The sequence below is a fragment of the Arvicola amphibius genome, chromosome 4, assembly GCF_903992535.2.
Source record: "Arvicola amphibius chromosome 4, mArvAmp1.2, whole genome shotgun sequence".
In the NCBI taxonomy this organism is placed as follows: Eukaryota; Metazoa; Chordata; class Mammalia; order Rodentia; family Cricetidae; genus Arvicola; species Arvicola amphibius.
In genome coordinates this window covers 145,291,766-145,314,343 of record NC_052050.1, presented here as the reverse complement: position 1 = coordinate 145,314,343, position 22,578 = coordinate 145,291,766, and the positions used below count along the sequence as shown (strand labels likewise).

Sequence of the window (22,578 nt, the reverse complement as noted above, 5' to 3'; positions counted from 1 at the left end):
GGGTCTTCTATTCGGTTCCATTGGTCCTCCTGTCTGTTCTTATGCCAGTACCAGGCTGTTTTCAGTATTGTAGCTCTGTAGTAGAGTTTGAAGTCAGGGATTGTGATGCCTCCAGAAGTTCTTTTATTGTACAGGATTGTTTTGGCTATCCTGGGATTTTTACTTTTCCATATGAAGTTGAGTACTGTTCTTTTGAGGTCTTTGAAGAATTTTGCTGGGATTTTGATGGGCATTGTGTTGAATTTGTAGATTGTTTTTGGTAAGATTGTTGAGGCAAGATCTTTACAGTATGTCCCCGGCTATCCTAGATCTCTGTATATAGATTTAGCTAGACTTGAACTCTCAGCAATCTACCCCCCTCTACCTCCCAAGTGTTGGGATTAAAAAATGTGTGCCACCAAGCCCTTCTTAAATTTTTATTTATGTGTCTGTGTATATGTCACAAATGTGAGGTGGCCACAGATATCAGAAGAGGTGGTTAGAGCGTCTGGAGCTGGAGTTACAAGTGGCTGTAAGCTGCCTGAATGGTGCTGGAAATCCAACTGGAGTCCCGTGAAAAAGTAACAAGTACTCTTAACTGCCAAGTCATCTCTCTAAACTGAATGGTGAGTTCCAGGACAGCCAGGGCTATGTAGTGGCACCCTGTCTCAAAGAGTCAAGAACAAAACAATTAAGACAGGATTGTATGTCCTGGAGCTCCCTATGTAGACCAGGCTGTCTTTGAACAATTGAGACAGAGTCGGCTGTCCTGTGTAGATCAGCCAATAGCTTTTGGGTGTACTATACTTAGGGGTGTGATCTTCTGTCTCTGAACGTAATGGCTTTTAAGAGAGAGGAGGAGCTCACTCGTTCTCTTGTGTTGTGGCTGGAGATCTGATTGTAGCTTCCAGGGCTCATAGAGCAAAGGACCACAGCAGCTCTCTACCTTGTTGTTCGTGAGTGTTCCCCAATAAATGTTTGATAACCCCCTTTATCTTTATCTCAGGGATTCACTTACACATGTCAACACTGAGTTGTTTATTTTAGGCATACTTAAGCACAGCATAGTTTAGAGAAAACTATTCTGGTGATGATGAACTGAATCCCATGTACGCAATAAAAAAAAGATATAAATTTCCTTGAGGCACAAAGTAAGTCAAATGCAGATCAGAAGTGGCTATGTGACAACTCTTTGTAGTTGGGCAGTGTCTTAATATTCCAGGTTCCCTGGTGCTTCTCTCTCTGCCTCCTACTGAGCAGCCACGGTGAGCCTAGCTAGCAATAAAGTAAAACTACCCATTAATACAGACACAAACGGTTAGGAGAAAAGAACACAAGAGGCCTACCCAAGCAATATCTGAGCTGGAAGGGAGTGAAAATTTCATTATAAATAAAATTCTGAATTTGATCATTAAAACTACATTGACTAAACATTGAAAATCTGTTTTTCAAGACAGGGTCTCACCAAGTACTCCTGACTAGTCTCTCAGTAGACCAGGCCTCAAACTCACAGAGATCCACCTCCCACTGTCTTCTGAGTGCTGGGATTAAAGGTGTAAATCACCATACCAGACAAAAACCTGGTGGTTTGGAAATTAGAAATTACCAGACGGATGCATAATTATCTAAAGCTGAACTGAGAAAGATTCAGCTTCCTGGCTGTGTGCCACTGGATGGATGTTTTTCACGTACCAGATAAACTGGCATAGTAAAAACACTCTCTTCTCACAGAACAGTTTCCCGGGTAGGGAAATGTCCCTAAGGACACATCATGGGCCAGTCAAGTCCAAGATTGTTATTTATTAGCCCTGATTTCTATCATGAAATGAAGCACGAGACCCATGCTTAATACTCAGTAAGCATTTGTTAAACTCTAGGAGAAGCAGGAAGCTTACCTTATTCTGCAGTGTGTGAGAGTTAAAGTGAAGTGAGTGGGTGTACACCGACTTAGTGCAGAGTGAAGTGAGTGGGTGTACACCGACTTAGTGCAGAGTGAAGTGAGTGGGTGTACACCGACTTAGTGCAGAGTGAAGTGAGTGGGTGTACACCGACTTAGTGCAGAGTGAAGTGAGTGGGTGTACACCGACTTAGTGCAGAGTGAAGTGAGTGGGTGTACACCGACTTAGTGCAGAGTGAAGTGAGTGGGTGTACACCGACTTAGTGCAGAGCTTCATCCACTTTTCTTCAGTGAATGACTGAATGGATGAACTGCGGCACAAATGAATGTTGGATGTGGTGCTACACATCCATAGGTGAGCTAAGGGAAAACCATTTCCTCCTCCCCTTCCCTGTACACAGTAATAAAAATACACAATATTTACTTCGTGCAAAATAGAAAACACAGGGGCTGAGAGATGGCTCAGTGGTTAAGAGCACTGACTGCTCTTCCACAGGTCCTGAGTTCAATTCCCAGCAACCACATAGTGGCTCACAACCATCTGTAATGAGATCTGGCGCACTCCTCTGGCATGTGGGCATACATGGAGGCAGAATGTTGTATACATAATAAATAAATCCTTTAAAAAATAAATAGAAAACACAATTGTGTGTGCTTATTTATTCCATGTCAATAAAATAGTATCTTGCCCCTGTCCTTTTCTGTTTTTAGGCAATCCTTGTCTTTGTACTAAGCATCGGCTCTCTCATAATCTATTTCATCAATTCAAGAGAGTGAGTAGAAACCACAGTCATTCTTGTCTGCTTTATCAGTAACTTAATTGCCTTAGAATTTCTCTTCAGGGATGTCAGTTTTGCTTATATGTGCGCGGGCGCATCCCCACAACTCCTCCCCACCCCCACAGACGCTAATCAGAATGGCAGCCATGTAGCTGCCCCCCAGTGAGCACTAACTCCACATCTGTGATAAGAGCTTGCAATTTCGCCACCTCCATTGCTAGTTGAGGTGGGATGGACAGCTGTGCTCCAGGGATTTCCTCAGGAATTGAGTAAGAAGTCCTGGGTATTTCAGAGTCCCTCCTGCTTCAGAGCCTTCAACCCTGGAGCCGCACCTTGAAGTCACTCTCTTCTTATAGCTCTCAAGGCTAGAACGATATTTTTAAAGAGCTAAACCAATTCTAATTTAAACTTAATGCCAACCCTCTGAGATTTATATCAAATATCCAGCTGGGGTAAAAATAAGGATCACAGGCTACAGAAGCCAAGCTACTTTAGAAAATTCGGGGAAATGGTAGTCTTTGCTTTGTAAATTTCTCACACGTCTTTTAGGATATATCTTTAAATTTGTTTCAGATCCATTCAGTCTATCTAGAGTAGCCTTATCTCAAAGGGGTAGCTAAAAAAGCTGAAAACTTTTGACGAGGTGGTTTTTCAACCACAAAGGACCACATAATTTCCCAGGCTCTGAATCCCCGCTTACAAAATTGAAACAGAACCAATAAGCTCTGTAATAGGCCACGCTCCTACTGTGCATGCTCTAGTGGCTTCACTTATTTCATAGTTCCACTCTCAAAGGGGAAATAGTTCCATTCACATGTGAACATGCATCTTGAATAGATAGCTCACGTTGAATATGTACATTGCCTACCCTGCCTTTCTCTCTGTGCTGTAGACATAGGTTTTATTTTTTTTTTTTTTTTTTTTTTTTGGTTTTTCGAGACAGGGTTTCCCTGTAGTTTCTAGAGCCTGTCCTGGAACTAGCTCTTGTAGACCAGGCTGGTCTCGAACTCAGAGATCCGCCTGCCTCTGCCTCCCGAGTGCTGGGATTAAAGGCGTGCGCCACCACCGCCCGGCTAGACATAGGTTTTAAAATGTTCATCTTTGGGCTGGAAAGACGGCTCAGAGGTTAACAGCATTGCTTGCTCTTCCAAAGGTCCTGAGTTCAATTCCCAGCAACCACATGGTGGCTAACAACCATCTATAGTGGGGTCTGGTGCCCTCTCTGGCCTGCAGGCATACACACAGACAGAATATTGTATACACAATAAATAAATAAATAAATAAATAAATAAATATAAAAAACGTTCATCTTTGCAAACTGTTCCCGTTTCTTTCCAGCCCCGTTCGAAAGTGTTCTTCACATCAAGACAAAACCATTCCTGTTGATTTGAGTTTCAATGTTTTCTTTGCTTTCTATTTTGGGTTGAGGGTAAGTATCTAGATATGATAAGTTATCTCCCCCAACCCCCACCGACACATACACAAATAGAAGCAATGTAAAGAGACCAGCTTGTTCCTCAGTTATTAAATCTCTCTCAGTTCTCAGGCTCTAAAGGTAGACCCTAAGTTGCTAAATACTTAATGAGACCAAAAGCCTACATCTTCTGGGCTTGAACATGTAAGCCATGTCCAGAGTTCCAGCACAACTGAGAGTGACCCCGCTATTAAACAGGATGTCTGCAGTCCTAACTGGCTTCTTGCCTCCCATGGGAAAGCTTTTCTAACAGTCAGAAGCAAGTAAACCTTGAATGTCTTTGTTATACTAGTGGCATGTCTGCCATCTTATATGTATATTTTTGATTTTTCAAGTGTTTTTCTTTTTTAAGTTCTACTTATCTTATGTGTGTGCATGTTATGTCTGCATGTATGTCTGTGAGCCACTTGCCCATGGTGCCCACAGAGGCCAGAAGAGGGCATGGGATTCTGTGGAACTGGTTACAGGTGGTTCTGAGTCACCATGTGGGTGTCAGCAGCTGAACCTGGGTCCTCTGCAAGAGCAACAAGTGCTGTTTTAAACACTAAGCCATATCTCCAGATCAGAATTTAATGTTCTAAATCTAAATTCAGAAGGTCAGAAAACACAATGACCAGGCAAGCTTTTTCATTGGCAACTGACCTAAACCATATATCATTACTGATCACAAATAAGCTCTATGTATATGACATACACACACAGATATGTAAAAATGATATATATACATATATAGAATTTTATCTTATACTAATACACACACACACACACACACACACATATATATGTATATAGCGTATATATAGACATATCAGAAAGCTCTAGGGGCAGTTGGAAGCTCAAAGTGTTTAAGTGTGAGAGTTAGGGCCTGCTAAGTAAAATAATTATATATATGCTCATTAATAAAACACTCATTAAAAGTATGATTCCTCTCTCCCTCTCACTGTTGTTTTGTTTTGGTCGGCTGTTTTTGAGACAGGTCACACTGGCCGGGAACTCTCATTGTAGACCAGGCTGGCCTCAAACTCATGGAGACCCACCTACCTCTGCCTCCTGAGTGCTGGGACTAAAGTTGTGTATCACCATGCTCAGTCCAAGGTCCAATCTCTTCGTGTAACATGTATGCATTTGTGCATTTACATAAATGTATGCATCTGTGTATGTGTTAGACAGCATGAGATTAAAACTTCAGTTAATGAATGAAATATAGCTAGGGAATGGCTGTCCTCCACAGTCGCTTTAAAACTCTCAGTGGTAGGTAGAGCCTGGAGAAATAGCTCAGAAGAGCCTGGGACACTTTGAGGAACTGCATTCAGTTCCCTGTTCCTCCATGGCAGATCCCAGCTGTCCGTAATTTCAGTTCCAAAGGCTACGACGCCCTCTTCTGGCCTCTGCGGCACCAGGCTTGTGCATGGTGCACATACAAACACACAGGCCTATATACATACAAACACATTTATGTATGTAAAATAATCTTAAAATATTTTTTAAAAATCCCAAGGGTAATATAATTTGGGTGTTTTGTTTCTATTTCAGTTTTGGGCAGCTGAAGACAAGATCAAGTTCTGGCTGGAGATGAATTCAATTGTAGACATTTTTACTATCCCACCAACCTTTATTTCTTATTATTTGAAGACTAATTGGCTAGGTAAGTGTGCTGTGGCAGTCAGTAATCAGTATCAATGATGTTTTAGCCCCAAACCACTCAACATTCATTTAGAATATTTATCTTTCTTTTTAAATACCTCACTGCCGTTTCAAAGAACAGCTCTTGACTGTAGAGCGTTGTACTATATTTGCAGAAACATATTTTTGTTTTGTTGTTTTATTTTGAGATAGGCTCTCACTATGTAGCTCTGGCTAGCCTTGGACTCACAGAGCCCCGCCTGTCTCTGCCTCACCAATGCTGGGATGTGTCACCACCAGAATGATCAGAAGTCATTTCTCGATCCCAGCATGTAGCAATGCATCTGGCACACAGCAGGTGACGAATAGGTTTTGATGGGACAACTATATCTACAACCAGAGGGGGCAAGGCTCCAGCACCCATGGACCCTTGTGCTGGGATCTTGTATAGACTCAAAGAATGACCTCCCTGCTTTCTCAAGGTCAATCATCATATTCAGATATGCTGCAATATGTCTGGAAATTGTTCAGTAGTTGTTTAGTCTTTAAGGTGGGTGTATTGACAATGCATGGGCTTTTAAAAATCGGTTTTTATATAATTTTGTTTTATTGTTTATGAAATACATACCAATTCTCTTTCTTGATATTGTTAACAAACTATATAAAGTAAAACTAGGAGTATTGAAAAGCTGAATAATCAAAAGCTTAATGGACCTGTGTAAGGTTTCCTATAAACTCCACAGTAGGGTTAGAGTGGAATGGATAGTGCTTGTTGTGCAAGGCCGGCATCTGCACGCTGGAAATCAGGTCTGCAGTGCTGTAAGGTGGGTCCTATGATGATTCTCACTTTATGGGTGAGGCACTAGAGAAGTGGGCACCCTAGGTGATAGTAGTTAGCTTTCAGAGCCAGAATTCGAAGGTCATATCCTTAAACCTGTACCATTCATCACATCATTAGACTTAGGGTTTCTGGAATGTAAAATGCGTGTTTCCCAATCACATTCTATTTCAGGCTGCCTTCTCCTGGTTGCTTTGTAGGTTTAAGGTTTCTGAGAGCTCTGCGGTTGCTCGAACTCCCTAAAATCCTACAGATCCTCAAGATCATCAGGACCAGGTAACTGCAGCGCTGCCTGGCGTGCTAGCTCAGAAGTTTAGATTGGGAAATGAAAACATTAACCGGTCCTCAAGTTCCCCATGATCCACCAGAATTCCAGTGTGAAAATTGGGAAATCCCTCGGCATCTATGTTCTCACTCACGCTTCCACCAGGTAGCATTTAGCACCCTGGCTGAAGCATTGACAATCCTTGTAAAGAGGATTATCCCTTTACAAGGATTATGCTTATCCCTTGTTTTGAAAAATTATAGTATGTAAGCCCGCTTTGATTTTAATTCCAGATCTCTTTTCCCAAAACAAAAATAGTCACAGGCCCAGACAATACAGCCTCTTGTCATTTCTCCTGGTGTTCCACAAGGAGCAGATGATAAGATCCAGTTGCTGAAGACAACACACCCCTCAGTGTGTAAGGCAGAAATCAGCCTGGAACCAAGCTGAAAGCCTCCCCTCTGCTGGCTGGCTCTCAGAGCCCTTCCCTGAAGAGGCTGTGCAAGCTGCTGGGGTAGAAAAAGCATCAGTGGCCTTACCTAGTTGTGGATCCTACAGCTGTAAGACCAACTTGCCAGACAAGATGTGCCCACTGGTGCAGCACTGGTGCTATCATGGAATAGCAAACTGCTTGGATTTGAGACCTGCTCCATGGGAGGGAATCCATGCCTGGCATTGTGAACCTGGTTAAAAACCCATGCCAGGGGATACAGGCACTAAAGGGGGGGGGGCAAAGGGCACATGGATGGAATGCTATTGTTTAGCTATATTTCATAATGTAAAACTACTTTCTAAATATGTACATTTAGACCCATAGTCAAATGCTACTCTCAGCCTTAATCAGAGACACCATTTTTTCTAGTGACCAGTGGTGAGTGCAGAGATCACGGCTGGAAAAAGTGCTGATAGGAAGTGATATACGATACGAGCATTCAGCTCTAAACAAGACCCACATTCCCTCCCCTCTAAAGTTCAGGGAATGTTGCTGAAGAGGAGACAGAAAGAATAACTGTAAAAGCCAGAAGATAGAGAGAAAGGCTGTAAAATGCCATCTCCGCAAGACACAGCCACTGCAACTGTGATCTCACAGTAGCCGTGGATGTTTGCCCTGGGTCTGCACAAGAATGCGCCCACTGCCAGTCAGGCACGGATGGAGTGAGGGGCATAAAGGGCACTGCCCTCACTGATGAACCTTTGTATACTGATAAATTGAGAGAGCTGGAGAGTCAGTTGTCAGAAGGTGGCTCTAGTTAAACCATGTGGGTTACAAGAGTCATGAATCTGGGAAAGGGACTGGTAGGGTGGGGATCAACAGGATGATAAGTGGGGGTTGCCGGAGAGAGTACTCAGAATGCATTTTATACATGTGTATAATTATGAAATAACAAAAGTAATCAATGGAAAAAGAATCACCTCTTGTTGGCTAGTAAAATAAACGTTTCTTCAGGTGAGAGATGTAACAGTTCCCCTGAGCATGAGTGCTATCCATCAGCAGCAGTGAACTGTTGCTGAGAGAAGTAGAGCCATGAGCTTAGGGTGTGGCTTCATAGGAGAGTGTTTACCTAGCATATACAAGGTCCTGGGTTCAAATTCCAGCATTACAGGTAAATAAAAATAGTGCAACTTAAATATCTCCAAAAGATAATAATAAAAGTCCAAACTGTCTTTTTCAACACACGGCTACATTCGTATTAGAAGTGTCAATATTACAGTCTCAGGGCATCTCAATGTTAAGTATGCATTGTGAAGAAGTCAAGGCTGGAAACAGTTTTTACTTGACAAATGGCCAGCTCAGAAGCCACAGCTGTTTCAGCTAAACTCTAGGCTTTCCTTGACGGATGGTAAGCCTCTCTGATTCCGGTATGTAGTGTGACACTATGTTCCTATAATCTCATCACATCTAGTCACTCCTTCCCTTTCTTCTACTACTTTAGACAAGGTTATACCCTTACAAATTTATTGAGTACTGATCACATGTATGCCTTTAACACACCAGGCTAGAAGATGATGCAGTCAAATCTGTAATGCTGGAAGAAACACATGACACTGGGTGAATCTCCAGCAGTGTTTCTCAGTCTCTTAATGCATACACGAATGATCAGAGGCCCTGTAACCACGCAGACTGATAGGTGAGGGCAGAGCTCCAGGTGATGCTGCACCTTCCGGTCTGTGAGCCACACTGTGAGCAGAAGCTGGGCTCTTGGTGGACAATGTGTTTGTATTTATTGAGAGCCTGCCTGCAGAAACTAACACCACTTCTCCTCCTTTCAGTAATTCAGTGAAGCTTTCTAAACTCTTGTCAATCGTTATCAGTACCTGGTTCACAGCTGCAGGATTCCTTCACCTGGTAAGCAGATCATCGCAGTCCCCAATGGCATCCGCCAGTGTGAGCATCCTTGCAGTCCCCAATGGCATCCACTAGTGTGTGAGCATCCTTGCAGTGCCAAATGGTATTCTATGAGCATCCTTTCTTTAAAACTGGAGAGGGACCAGACCAGAGGTTTATTTCTTTACTTTCACCATTTTGGTTTTACTTTCATTCCCCACCATCATATTTATCATAATCTTTGCATCTCCCACCACCAAGATAGCTTTGTTTCATCTTTCAATACTTCAAAATCTGGCTCTAGTGAAAAATTTCATTAGATCTAAAGTTTTAACACATAGGTAAGTGTTAATCCTGAGAGTCATGAAAGAAAAACCAGTTCCACAATTTTGAGCCAAATTTGAAGCAAGCTTTAATTAAGTACTGACCAGAGAAATGGACTCTGATCAGGACCACCCCTGGGTTCCCAGTGAGTGTCAATGAGATGCAAGATGTGTGTTGTAGGGCCTTTTTAAAGACAAAAATCACACAGTCACCTTATTTCCCATGTGGCTTTGTTATTTGCCAAGAACTACAATTCCCAACATTCCAGGAAGCTGCCTGGGCTTTGTGTAGGTGGGGTTTACAGGTTGCCTTTGGCTTTTACATAAGGTTTATTGATAAATCTTCATGGAAGTTTGGGGATTCTTAATTTTTAAGTAAATATGTAAAAGTGAAAGAATGAAGCTAGGGCCAGGGTGTAGTTCAGTGGCAGAGCACTTGCCTGTACAAGGCCTTAGGTTTTTCTCTTCAGCATTGGAAAAAAAAAGCCAATGAAAGAATTCCAGTTTTATTAAAACTAAATAGTTGCTGGGAGGGGTGAGTTGCTATTGAAAAGAGGGCTTTGGGGCTACCCTTTAGGGTGTTCCCATTCTTCTGGAAATACCCACAGGGAAAGGCTTGTTCCTACCCCCACAGAATGAGCCTTTGTCGGGCTCCTCAATGGAAAGGGCTCCTGGCTTCAGTGCTCCAGGAGAGCCGAATTATCAGAAGATGGGGGAGGTGAAGTGCAGTGCTTAGCAGCCTTCAGAACGCTTTCCAAGAAACAAAACTAAAGTAGTAAAAGTTTGTGACATGAGGTTCTCTCTTGAAATTAAGCGATGACTATAAAAAGATCTACAGCATGGCTTATTAATAAAATGGTCAAACATAACTGCACTTTCTGATAGAACCTTGAAGAAATTTGAAACCAGCCACACCACTGCACAGTGTTCAGCTGGGATGGAGGTTTTCTTGCAATGTCCCAGCAGAAAGGGTAGATTGATCTTCATGTTGATAACATTGGACAAGAGTCTCATTCTTTCCAAGGCAGAAGCAACCCAATCATTCTTATCCCAGAGTTCTAGAGGAGACACCACTAAGACATCCTTTACCTTTACTTTCAGTGAGACATTCTCGGGCTGAGTGTGACCTAAAGGCAGGTTTTATTTGGCTAATTATTTCATTAATTTCTGTCTTGCCTTTGCTTTTCTTCTTTTTTCTTCCTTCCTTCATTTTGTTCATTTTTCTGTTAGTTGCTAACTCTTATGGAACATTTCATGTACATGTGGCTTTCTGGGTTCTTTGGGAGAATACCGGAGTCTCGATAGCCCATTCTCTCAAGGTCACAAGAGGTCATAGCAGGATAGCTGCTGCCTAGGTAGCGTGGGTGCTGCTGGACTCTGAATCTTTGAAGTCTCTCTGCTTCAGTCCTCTAAGCATGGGAGCATGCTGGATATGCAGGTCCTCGATGCAGGACGTCTCCAACAGGGATTCATTCAGAAAAAAATAAGGAGAATTGAGGAACAATTCAAACATAACCCATTCAATAAGGGTTCCATTTTGAATCATAATTGATTTTGAAAATGTAAACAACAACAAAAGAAATTTAAAAAAAAACCCCTAAACTAAAGGAACTTTTTTCAAGAGCACAGAAAATCATAGATTTTGTTGAGAGGATGTTGAAGTTACAGCCCCAAATCCAAGTTCTGTTGTCCCACTGCCTCACCATCCTGTACTCACACTGTCCTTCACCATTCCAATCTTTAGGGTTCAAGACTGTATACCAGACTGGTCTCAAACTCAGAGGTTCACCTAACTCTGCCTCCCAAGGACAGGGATTAAAAGCATGTACCACCATCTGATACCATTCAAATTTGAGTATTAACTAAATAGAAATCTTTATGTTTCCTAAGCTTAAATTCCATAAAGTAGTAAAAAGTAGTTACAGAATACAATAGTGATAAACTATTAAATGTAATTTGCCAAGTGGCCTCCTTGTTTAAACAAGTACAGTTGAGCCCATAAAAATCTAACATGATCCCTTATACAAAGTCATAAAATATTTTGACTATCAGTGGGATAGCCACTGGTAACTTGGCCGTGGCAGAAGACACTCCTCACTCATCTTCATAAAAGCAACCTAACTGACCTCAGCGAGTCATACACAAAACTTCTGAGATGACGACAACAACAACAACAGCAACGAAAGGCATAAAAGTAGGAACAGATCTTATTGGGACAAAGAAGGGATTCCGTGGGAGAAAGTATAATGGGGCAAAGGTGAAAATGACCAAAATACATTATATACATGTATGGCATTGTCAAAAAATAAAACAATTTCTAAAAATCTTGGATGAAAAAATGTGATTGACAAGATTATTAAACAATAGAATTGAAGAGTAGGTTCAAAGATATCAGAAGATTAAGCTGTCTTATGGAAATAGAGAAGCCATTGCAAAAAAAGAGAATCAGATGCAAAAGAAAAATGTGACAAAACAAATTCAGAAGCATGGAGGACAGCACTGTGGGGAAAACCCTGGCTCCAGAATGCACAGACACACCTGAGGAGAAAAATATAATCGGTGAAATCAATAAATATATTTATTATAACAGGCGTCAAAGAGACTTCACGCACTAGATACATAACAAGTGTTCCCAAAGAGATGCTTGAAATGAAGTCTGGCATTTGTAGATGGAGAGCAATACTGTGCACGAGGGAAAATGACTCCCAGTCAATAAAGTCGTTAGGTCAAATAAAGCACTGAGCCTGAGAACTTCTCACTGGAATTACAGGAAAGGTTCCTAATGATGTGTCCTGTAGCGTTCTGAGGCAGTAATGTTTGCTTCTTCCCTAGTAGGCACATGATTCTCAATCCAGCTCTGTCAATGATGGGATGGATCTACCCTCCCTGCTCTGTGTGGAGCCCTCACTGGTCTTCAAGGCTATGAAGAGAGTACAAATTGAAGAAAGAAAGGAACGTCAAATCGCTTGGTAGCATTGCCCAGTATTAGATGATGGTGTGAGGCTTGTGCGAAAGTGAACACACCTTCTCTTCCCATCATAAACCTGCAAGGGAGAGCAGCAGCCCTGTCAGAAATGTGTGCCGATTAAAACCAAACCACAGAGGGAGTGGGAAAACTAAGCAGCCGGGAGTGGAGAGTCATGGTGAAAATGGAGTGATTAAGAAAGACAAATGTCACAACCAGAGAAATGATGGCTACGTGCTGGTATGTGCACCTACTGTCTTAGGGTTCTATGGCTGTGACAAAACAGCAGGACCAAAGCAAGCTGGGGAGGACAGGGTTTGTTCAGCTTAGCTTACACATTGCTGTCCACCACTGAAGGAAGTCAGGACAGGAACTGGAGCAGGAGCTGGTGCAGAGGCCATGGAGAGGTACTGCTTACTGGCTTGCACTCAGTTGCTCAGTCTTTCTTTCTTCTCTCTCTCTCCTCTCTCTCTCTCTCTCTCTCTCTCTCTCTCTCTCTCTCTCTCTCTCTCTCTCTCTCTCTCTCTCTCTTTCTTTTTAAAGTTTTTTTTTGAGACAGGGTTTCTCTGTAGCTTTGGAGCCTGTCCTGGAACTAGCTCTTATAGTCCAGGCTGGCCTCAAACTCAGAGAGATCCGCCTGCCTCTGCCTCCCGAGTGCTGGGATTGAAGGTTTGCGCCACCGCTGCCTGGCCAGTCTGCTTTCTTATAGAATCCAGGACCACCAGCCCAGGGAATGGCACCACCCATAATGGGCTGTGCACTCCCCCATTGACCACAAGTTGAGAAAATGCCCTACAGTCTTGTCTACAGTCCAGTAATACAGAGGCATTTTCTCAATTGAGGTTCCCTCCTCTCAAATAACTCTAGTTTATGTCAAGTTGATATAAAAGTAGCCAGTACAATCCCTTGTTAATTTGACACACAAACACACCACTTTTCAATTAGAACCTTTCCTTTCTCATGTATCCCCAAGATGACATGTTAATTTAATATAACATAAACGTAAATAACTTTAGAAGTGCCATAGTCCTCACAAATTCAACCACATTAAAACTTAAATCTCCTTAAAATATCTAATCTCTAAAAATCCCAAATCTCTTTTTAAAGTTCAGAGTCTTTCAGCTGTGGGATCCTATAAAAAGCAAAATTAAGTTAAATACCTCTCTCCTTTGAGAGGGAAGAACTAGGGCCCAACCACAATCTGAACAAAGAAAATCAAACTCCAACAGTATAAATAGCTAGCATCCAATTATCTGGGATTCACTCATGATCTTCTGGACTCTTCCAAAGGGCTTGGGTCACTGCTCCAGCTTTGCCCCCTGCAGCACACAGTTGTCTTCTAAGCTCTGACTCCATTCCACTGTTGCTGTTCTTGGTGGTCACCCCATGGGACTGGCATCTTGAAAATGCTAGGTCTTCTGCTGCAATTGGGCTGTTCTTTCACCAGTAGCTCTCCTATGCTGTCTTCATCATGCCACACCCAAGCTGTTCTCTGTGACCCCTTCAGGCTTTCAAAACTAGTACCACCTAGGTGACTCTTATACTACCAAGTTTGGTTACGAGTCCAAGGTACAGCCTTGGCCACCTCTGGAACACAGTTTCTGTGTGCTTACTCTCGAAATACACTTCCCAGAAGATTTCACCTTAATGATGTTGGACTCTTAATCAATTCTAATTTCTCAGCTCCAGCTAGCCAGCATCCGCCATCCCAGTAATGCAAAGGGTTTACTTTAGTGGACTCTTGTTAACCATTACTAATTCTTCAGTCCCAGCTGACCAGACACCACAGATTCAGCACACAAAAGGCCAGGTAGAGTTTCTGCTTCCCTGGGAAACTTCACAAGCCAGGCCTCCATTGTCTGCACTGCTCTCAACCTTCTTATCTCCCAGGCTCCCACAGAACAGCCCACTGAGCTCTCAACATTCAATGGTTTTTCCAACCCTATGTTCCAAAGTCTTTCCACAGTCACCCCAAAACAACACGGTCAGGTCTGTCACAGCAACACCCAACTATCCTGGTACCAACTTGTTTAGGGTTTCTATTGCTGTGACGAAACACCATGGCTAAAAGCAAACTGCTGCCACCTCATTCAGATCAATTTGGAAAAGTTTGCTTTTCCTTAAATGATAAGGTCATGTGTTTAAACTCACTAAAACCTGTGCTCAGCTTCCTTAATTTTCCCCCATCTTCTTAGAAAATGAAAAGTAATGTTGATTGCTGGAGACCCCTGGCTCCAGGATGTTGTTCTGGGCCTCAAGGGAAGCAGGCAGAAACCCTCATAGGGCGTTCCAAATCTGAGCTCCTGCCACATGCCCCCATCAGGTGTTAATGATAATCCTAGTTGTGGAAACAAGGCTTGCTTATCGGCACGTGATTGGCAGGGCCCTCTCAGCAGCTGCAATGGTTTTCTCTTGTCTTTGGATCGAATCGGGGAAACTGATGCAGTGTTTGCCTTCTCCTTCTCTTCTATTCACAGACCTTTCCTTTGCCATCTCTCTTTGGACAGGTGGAAAATTCTGGTGATCCCTGGCTCAATGGCAGAAACTCACAGTCTATGTCATATTTTGAGGCCATTTATCTGGTAACTGCAACAATGTCAACTGTTGGCTTTGGGGATATTGTAGCCAAGACAGCCCTAGGACGGACTTTCATTGTTTTCTTCACCCTTGGAAGTTTGGTGAGGAATACTTGTACTATCTCTTGAGTATAAAAATAAAGCATTCAGTTAATGGTGAAAGAACAATATAGATTTGAAAGTGAATGTTGCTTTAGTTAGTGTATGTGGCAATGAGAAGATGCCCAGATCTCACATTTTCCACACTATATACCCTGGTACCTGGAATGCAACTGCTTGGTTTCCAGGCGTGAAAGGAGGAAGTTTCCACATGGAATCAAGCAAGTCCATCTTCCTTCATTTTTTCCCATCAGACTAAAATCTCCTCCTGAAGAGGAAGAACATTTGAGATTTGGTTCTGTGCCATCTCTCTCAAATGACAATCACTTACTACACTAGTAATTAGTTCCAGGTAAACTCCAGATAAGAGTATTTATATGCCTGGCAGTGGTGGCGCACACCTTTAATCCCAGCACTCAGGAGGTAGAGGCAGACGGATCTCTGTGAGTTCGAGGCCAGCCTGGTCTACAGAGCAAGTTCCAGGACAGGCTCCAAAGATACACACAGAAACCCTGCCTCAAAAAACAGAGAGAGAGAGAGAGAGAGAGAGAGAGAGAGAGAGAGAGAGAGAGAGAGAGAGAGAGAGAGAGAGAGAGAGAGAGAGAGAGAGAAATTTGACTATTTTACTTGGAAGTGTCAAGGGCAAAGGAACCCTCATTTCTTATATTAATCTCTTACAATCCACAACCATGTGCTCCACTCCACCATTCTTATATTGGCATGACCAGTGCCACCTTCTGACATTTAGTCATCATCTCTAGGCCCTCCAATGTCATATGTGAAGTGTTTTTTGTTTTTAAGATTGCTTTGTTTATTATGTATACAGTGTCTGCCTGCATGTGTACTTACATGCCAGAAGAGCGCACCAGATCTCATCACAGATGGTTGTGAGCCACCATGTGGTTGCTAGGAATTGAACTCAGGACCTCTGGAAGAGCAGACAGTGCTCTTAACCACAGAAGCATCCCCCAGCCCTTGTTTTGTTTTTTAATAGTCTAAAACGTGCAAAGTCATAATAAGAAAGAAGATAAAGGCTATCAAGGGACAAATTTGTAGAGTAGTTGTCTAATATTTGTGCTTATCAATTTGAAAGCTGGACATCAATTTGTTAATTTTAATCAAAATTCTAAATCTTAAAAACCTCAGGAAAATAGTCTCTCTTTTAAAATGCAGCTCACTAATAGAGCCTTGTGCTAGGTCAGTGGTTCTCAACCTGTGGGTCATGACATCTTTGATAAATCTGTAGCTCCAAGAAAATTTACATTATGATTCATAACATTAGCAAAATTAAGTAGCAACAAAATAGTTTTATGGTTGGGGGTCACCACCATATGAGGAACTGAATTAAAGGCTCGCAGCATTAGGAATGTTGAGAACCACTATGCTAGATGAAAGACATTTATGTGTACTTGTCTTTTTCTTTATAGCCTTCTAATTTGAAAATACCTGTCAAAAAATGAGCCCTGAGGAATTTCCTTTTTTCTTACTATTTTAGATACTGTTTGCAAACTGCGTCCCAGAAATGGTGGAGCTTTTTACCAGCAGGAAGAAGTACACCAAGCCCTATAAAGCGGTCAAAGGAAAGAAGTAATTAGCTCTTCCTTATAATTCCTACAATTTCAGACATTCCAGGGTGCTGGAGAGATGGCTCTGTAGTTAAGAGCACTGGCTGCTCTTCCAGAGGACCTGGGTCCAATTCCTAGCACCCACATTGCAGCTCAAACCTGTCTGTAACCCCAAGATCTACACTCTCACACAGGCGAAACACCAATGCAAATAAAATTAAAATAAACTCCTCCAAAGCTACAGAGAAACCCTGTCTCGAAAAACCAAAAAAAAAAAAAAATTAAAATAAACTCATTCTGTTGGTCACATATCTTGTTGTAGACACATACTGCCTGCCCTAGTTACAGACCCGAGGACACACGTGGCCAAAGTTGTTCGTTCACTGAAGAGAATGGTGCTAGAATGAGTGCTGTACAAACAGGATGTTCACTGCTTGATGCAAACTTCCATAAGAGCTATTCATAAGAGTATTTAATCAACTTATATTAACCTAAATATAAGAGAGAGTTCTTCAAAATAATGACACTTGTGAAGAGCAGAGTTTTGCAAGCATAGTAAGTCTACTATGTGATAAATAGCTATGACAATTGTAACTATAAGGTAGCTTTACTAGAAATCTTAGAATAATGCAGCTTTTTTGGAGACATGCACGTTTTGAGATGAGGCAAAGGACTATAGAACTGGATGTTTCCTTTGTGCTTTGGATTCATTCATGCTTGTATTGCTAGAATCTAAAGGATCCATAGACAAAACTTATTGAGAACAAGTTTAAGCTATTTGCCGTTCTGTATGTTTGATGGGAAGATACAGTCAGATCTCCTGGATTCTGGGGGTTCAAGAAGCCTCAGATAAAAAAATATTTGGAAAAACTTGGCATCTCTACTGAGCTTACAGACTGTTTTCCTTGTCATTGCTCCATGAACAACATACCATGACAACTATTCACATGACATTTACATTGCATTAGATTTTACAAGTAACCTAGAGAGGACTTAAAATAGGTCAGGGGATGTATGTGTGTAGGTTGCATTGGTTTATGACATTTTAAATGAGGACATTGAGCATCTATAGATTTTGATGGGGGGGGCGGTTCTTGGAGTCCCTTCCCTCAGATATCATGGGAGAGCCATCCTTTTGTCCCTCAGGTGATCCTCTTCCCTTTCTTGCTGCCTAGGTTCATCATGGTCTGTGGAAACATCACAGTTGACAGTGTGACTGCCTTTCTTAGGAATTTTCTCCTCCACAAGTCAGGAGAAATCAACATGGAAATTGTGTTCCTCGGAGAGTAAGTGCATCACTTTGGCACAGTGTGTTCTAAATTAATAGTTGAACTATGTGTAAATACTTTTTTTGTTGTTGTTTGTTTTTTTGCGTTTTGAGACAGGATTTTTCTGTATAATTTTGGAGCCTGTCCTGGAACTTGCTCTGTAGACCAGGTTGTGTTGGCGGAGACTGCTCATTTGTTCTCAAAGACACCCAGACCTGAAATAATTACATGGAAACTATATTAATTAAATCACTGCTTGGCCAACAGCTTATACATATTTCTAGCTAACCCTAACATCTTAAATTAACCCATTTCTATTAATCTGTGCACTGCCACAATGTTGTAGCTTACCCAGTAAAGTTCTGGGCATCAGTTTCCTCATGGCATCTCTCTGACTTCTTTCTCCTCTATCTCTGCTTGGAATTCTCTCCTTACTCTGTCTGCCCTGCAGAACAAGCAGCAGCAGAACAAGCCCAAGCAGCTTCTTTATTCATCAACTAAACATTCATAGCATACTGAGGGGAATCCTACATCAAGGTTGGCCTTAAACTCACAGAAATCTTCTTTCCTCTGCCTCCTGAGCACTGGGATTAAAGGCATGTGTCACCACCACCAAGTTGTGCAAGTTTTTTTTTTTTTTTTTTTTTTTTTTTTTTTTTTTTTTTTTTGGTTTTTCGAGACAGGGTTTCTCTGCAGCTTTTTTAGAGCCTGGCCTGGAACTAGCTCTTGTAGACCAGGCTGGCCTCGAACTCACAGAGATCCGCCTGCCTCTGCCTCCCGAGTGCTGGGATTAAAGGCGTGCGCCACCATGTAACATTTATAGAAATTTTAGGAAACAATAGAAAACAAAATAGAAAAAACTAATTACTTCTCAGTCTTTCTTTTAAGGTCAAATGTAGAAAAAGAAAAGTAACTTCATGTCCAGACCTAACTAGTGCAGAAAGTTTGGAGTCTATCTTTCCAGATATTCTCTGCATATCTACTTATATATTTAAGTGGCTCAGTTGGACACTTAAGTACAATGAAAGCTAGCAGTAGGGACAAGGCTTGCAGATCAGACCAGCTTGATTTCTCCATGTCTCATGACTCAGGTGTGTGGTATCTTCAGAATAGGGCTGAAATCTCCATTCTTCAAACCCATGCCCAGGAGAGATCTCTCTGTGTTTAGTTCTTCCTCAATTATCTTACTCAGTGGTTTAAAACTGTCCGTGTAGAAATCTTTCCTGGTCTTGGTCAGGTGAATTCCAGCTTTGTTTGTTTGTTTTGGAGGATATTGTGAAATGGGGTTATTTATCTGATTTCTTGTTTAATATATTTGTCATTGACATATAGAAAGGCTACTGCTTTGGTTGTTGTTGGTGGTGGTGGTATGGGGTGTGTGTGTGTGTGTGTGTGTGTGTGTGTGTGTGTGTGAATTTTGTGCCCTGCCATGTTGCTAAAAGAGTTTATCAATTCTGGGGGTTTTATGGCAGGGTCTTTAGGATTTCTTTTCTTTTCTTTCTTTTTTTTTTTTTTGGTTTTTGAGACAAGGTTTCTCTGTGGCTTTGGAGCCTGTCCTGGAACTAGCTCTTGTAGACCAGGCTGGCCTCGAACTCACAGAGATCCGCCTGCCTCTGCCTCCCGAGTGCTGGGATTAAAGGCGTGCGCCACCATCGCCCGGCTCTTTAGGATTTCTTACGTACACCATAATATCTTCTGCAACTGGGATTCTTTGACTTCTTTTCCTGATTGTATCCCTTTAGTTCCTCTTCTGTCTTCTTGGTCTAGCTAAGACTTTAGATAGGAGTGGAAAGAGTGAGCATCACTGTCTGTAATTAGCATGATGTTGGCTATAGGCTTGTTGTGTCTAGCTTTTATTATGTTGAGATATGTTGACCCAATCCCTAATCTCCCTGGGATTTCTATCATGAAAGGTATTGGGTTTTGTCAAAGTATATGATTTCTGCAATTGAGTCCATTGATATACTGAAGTAAGCAAATTGATTTACATATGTTGAATGATTCCTCTATCCCTGCAATGAAGTCAACTTGATCATGGTGAGTAATTTTTTTAATGTGTTCTTGAATTAGGTTTGCAGGCGTTTTATTGAGAATTATTGTTTCTCTTTTCACCAGGGAGATAATTTTGTTGTGTCTTTGTGATTTTGCTATCAGTGTAATACTAGCTTCATAAATTAAATTTAGAAAATAGTTTTATATTTTCTGAATAATTCTTGAAGGATTACAGTTAGTTCTTCTTTCAGAGTGTAGTTGAGTTTTGCAGTCAAATCAGATTCATCTTGCCCCACCCCGTTTTTTTTCTACTGAAAGACTTAAAAATTAATGCCTTGAGCCAGGCATGGTGGCACACACCTTTAATCCCAACACTGTAATTATTTTTTGCAATATGAGATTTTTGGGGTGGGGGTAAATTTTTTTTTACTAAATATTTTTGCTATCTTAAAGAAATGAGGTTTTCTTAATGTTGACTAAAGAATTAATAAGTACTAAAATACTTGCTGGTTAGCATTTACAGGTGTGTTTGAAATTACTCATGCCAGTGACAGGGTCAATCTTCACATTCTGTCTGTATTCACTTCATATATCTTGAAGCCATTTTGTTAAATCATGTCTGCAAATGCTTTATTTTTCCTATTTAAGATTTTATTTTAAATTATGTACATGTTTGTGGATATGTGCACTTGAGTGTAAGTGCCTGTGGAGGCTAGAGGATGGCATTAACTCCCCTGGTGCTGGAATTTGCAGGTGGTTGTGAGCTGCCTTATGTAGGTCCGGGGAAGTGAAATCTGGCCCTCCATAAGCGCAGTCAATGCTCCTAACTATTGTGCTGTCTTTCCAGCCCTGAAATGCTGGGTCTCCCTGAGTGGTGGAATTGTTTCATCACATTGTGATTCATTTTTACAGGGCATTATTTGATTCATGGTGTCTGTATTGTTTTGGTTCTGTGTCACTAGGATTGCTCAGGCCTGACTTACAGACCCATTTGTAGATTAGGTTAGTTGTGCCGACATCCTCTAGCCATGTGGATGTATAACAGAATACAGATGGCTTCCGGCCATTAGGGATTTAGTAAATGTACTAAGTCAGCTAACAGCCACCAAGCAGAGCCAAGCTCTGGGTTTCTGTCCTTGCCACTGAACTCTTTTGCCTAGGTCTCCTCCGTCCTTGGAATTGGAGACCTTACTCAAGTGCTCCTTGTCCTACACGACGTTTGTATGTGGCTCCGCTCTGACGTTCGAGGACCTGAAGCGAGTTTCAGTAAGATCTAACTTTTTCTGTCCCTTTCCTAAGGTGGGAGTGAAAACGATGGGCTGTGTTGCTGTACCAGAAGCTAGTAGTCCAAGTCCTTCGACTGGAGGAATATGCAGCTTCCACAGTTTTAAACACTGACTCCCAAATCCTCCTCGAGTCATAGCAAATCCACCTCAATGTCAATCTATACTACTTTAAATTTTTCTTCTATCAAATTATGTATGAGATTTTATTATATTACTTAAGAGGTCTGGAAAGTGGTAGATAATAAAAGTGTGTGTTCTTTTATGTCTTATTTTTCAAAATATTTAGTTCAAAAACATTATTTGCACAGTGTATGTTGCAGTCTTCCCCAGCCCTTTATTTTATTTATTCCTTGAGAATTTTATATACATACCTCTTGTTTATCTATATTCACTTCTTTCCCCATCCAGCACCTTCTGGATCCCCCATGACCCCCACCCAACTTGATCTCTCTCTCTCTCTCTCTCTCTCTCTCTCTCTCTCTCTCTCTCTCTCTCTCTCTCAGTCCTTCTCTTGCTCTTGTTTTATTTTAATAACCCACCGAGCCCAGTTAGTGCTGCCCATATACATATGAGTGTGAGACTCTTTATGGGAGCATGGTCAACCTACCAGGAACTGCACTCATAAGAAACACTGACTTCCTCCACCAGTAGCCATAACTGTCAATAGCTCTTCAACTATTGACTTGTGTGCCCCTCTGAGTCCATGCAGGAATGTTGACTGGCTTGATCTTGTGCAGGTTTTATGCAGACTAGCAAAGCTATTGTGAGTTTGTAGGTGCAACAGTCCTGTCATGTCTAGAATACACTGTTTTGTCTACAAACTTCTCAACCTTTGGCTCAAAAAATCTTTGGCTATGCTCTCTGAACCTTGGAGGGAAGGGATGTGATACAGATGCCCACTTAGTCTCTGCACTCTGACGAGTTGTTAGTCTCTGTTTTAATTGCTGTCCACTAAATAAAGAAGATTCTCTAATGAGAAACTACACTTATCTATGGGTATAGAGATAATATATTTAGAAAGTGGTTTGATAGTATGTTCATTTATCAAAGTAATATTAGTGGATTCTTCCCTAGTGCTTCTGAGCAGTACCAGGCCTGAGTTTCTTTCTACTCCCAGGCCCCAAATCCAATCAGAGATGGTCACTCCTGAAGCATTCATACCTCTATTACACTCACAGGCCTAGTTTGCTAGCCCAGTTCTTATTGTAGCTTGCAGTATTCACAGCTAGGTAAGACTTCTGCTGATGACTTTTCTCCCCCAGCAGGCTGCATAGCCAAATATGGTCTTAACCACGGGGTTCTTGGGTCTCATCAACTTCCCTT

General features: G+C 41.7%; 1 protein-coding gene across 1 annotated transcript in view; it reads left to right on the top strand.

Moving 5' to 3' along the window:
- Kcnu1 (potassium calcium-activated channel subfamily U member 1) overlaps nucleotides 1-22,578 on the top strand; it is a 66,809-nt gene that overhangs the window by 7,039 nt on the left and 37,192 nt on the right. Inside the window, 9 exon segments of the mRNA XM_042054923.1 lie at nucleotides 2,588-2,649; nucleotides 3,994-4,084; nucleotides 5,663-5,774; nucleotides 6,791-6,866; nucleotides 9,127-9,202; nucleotides 14,977-15,147; nucleotides 16,640-16,731; nucleotides 17,885-17,995; nucleotides 21,130-21,235. Of these exon segments, the coding sequence (XP_041910857.1) occupies nucleotides 2,588-2,649; nucleotides 3,994-4,084; nucleotides 5,663-5,774; nucleotides 6,791-6,866; nucleotides 9,127-9,202; nucleotides 14,977-15,147; nucleotides 16,640-16,731; nucleotides 17,885-17,995; nucleotides 21,130-21,235 (897 nt within the window).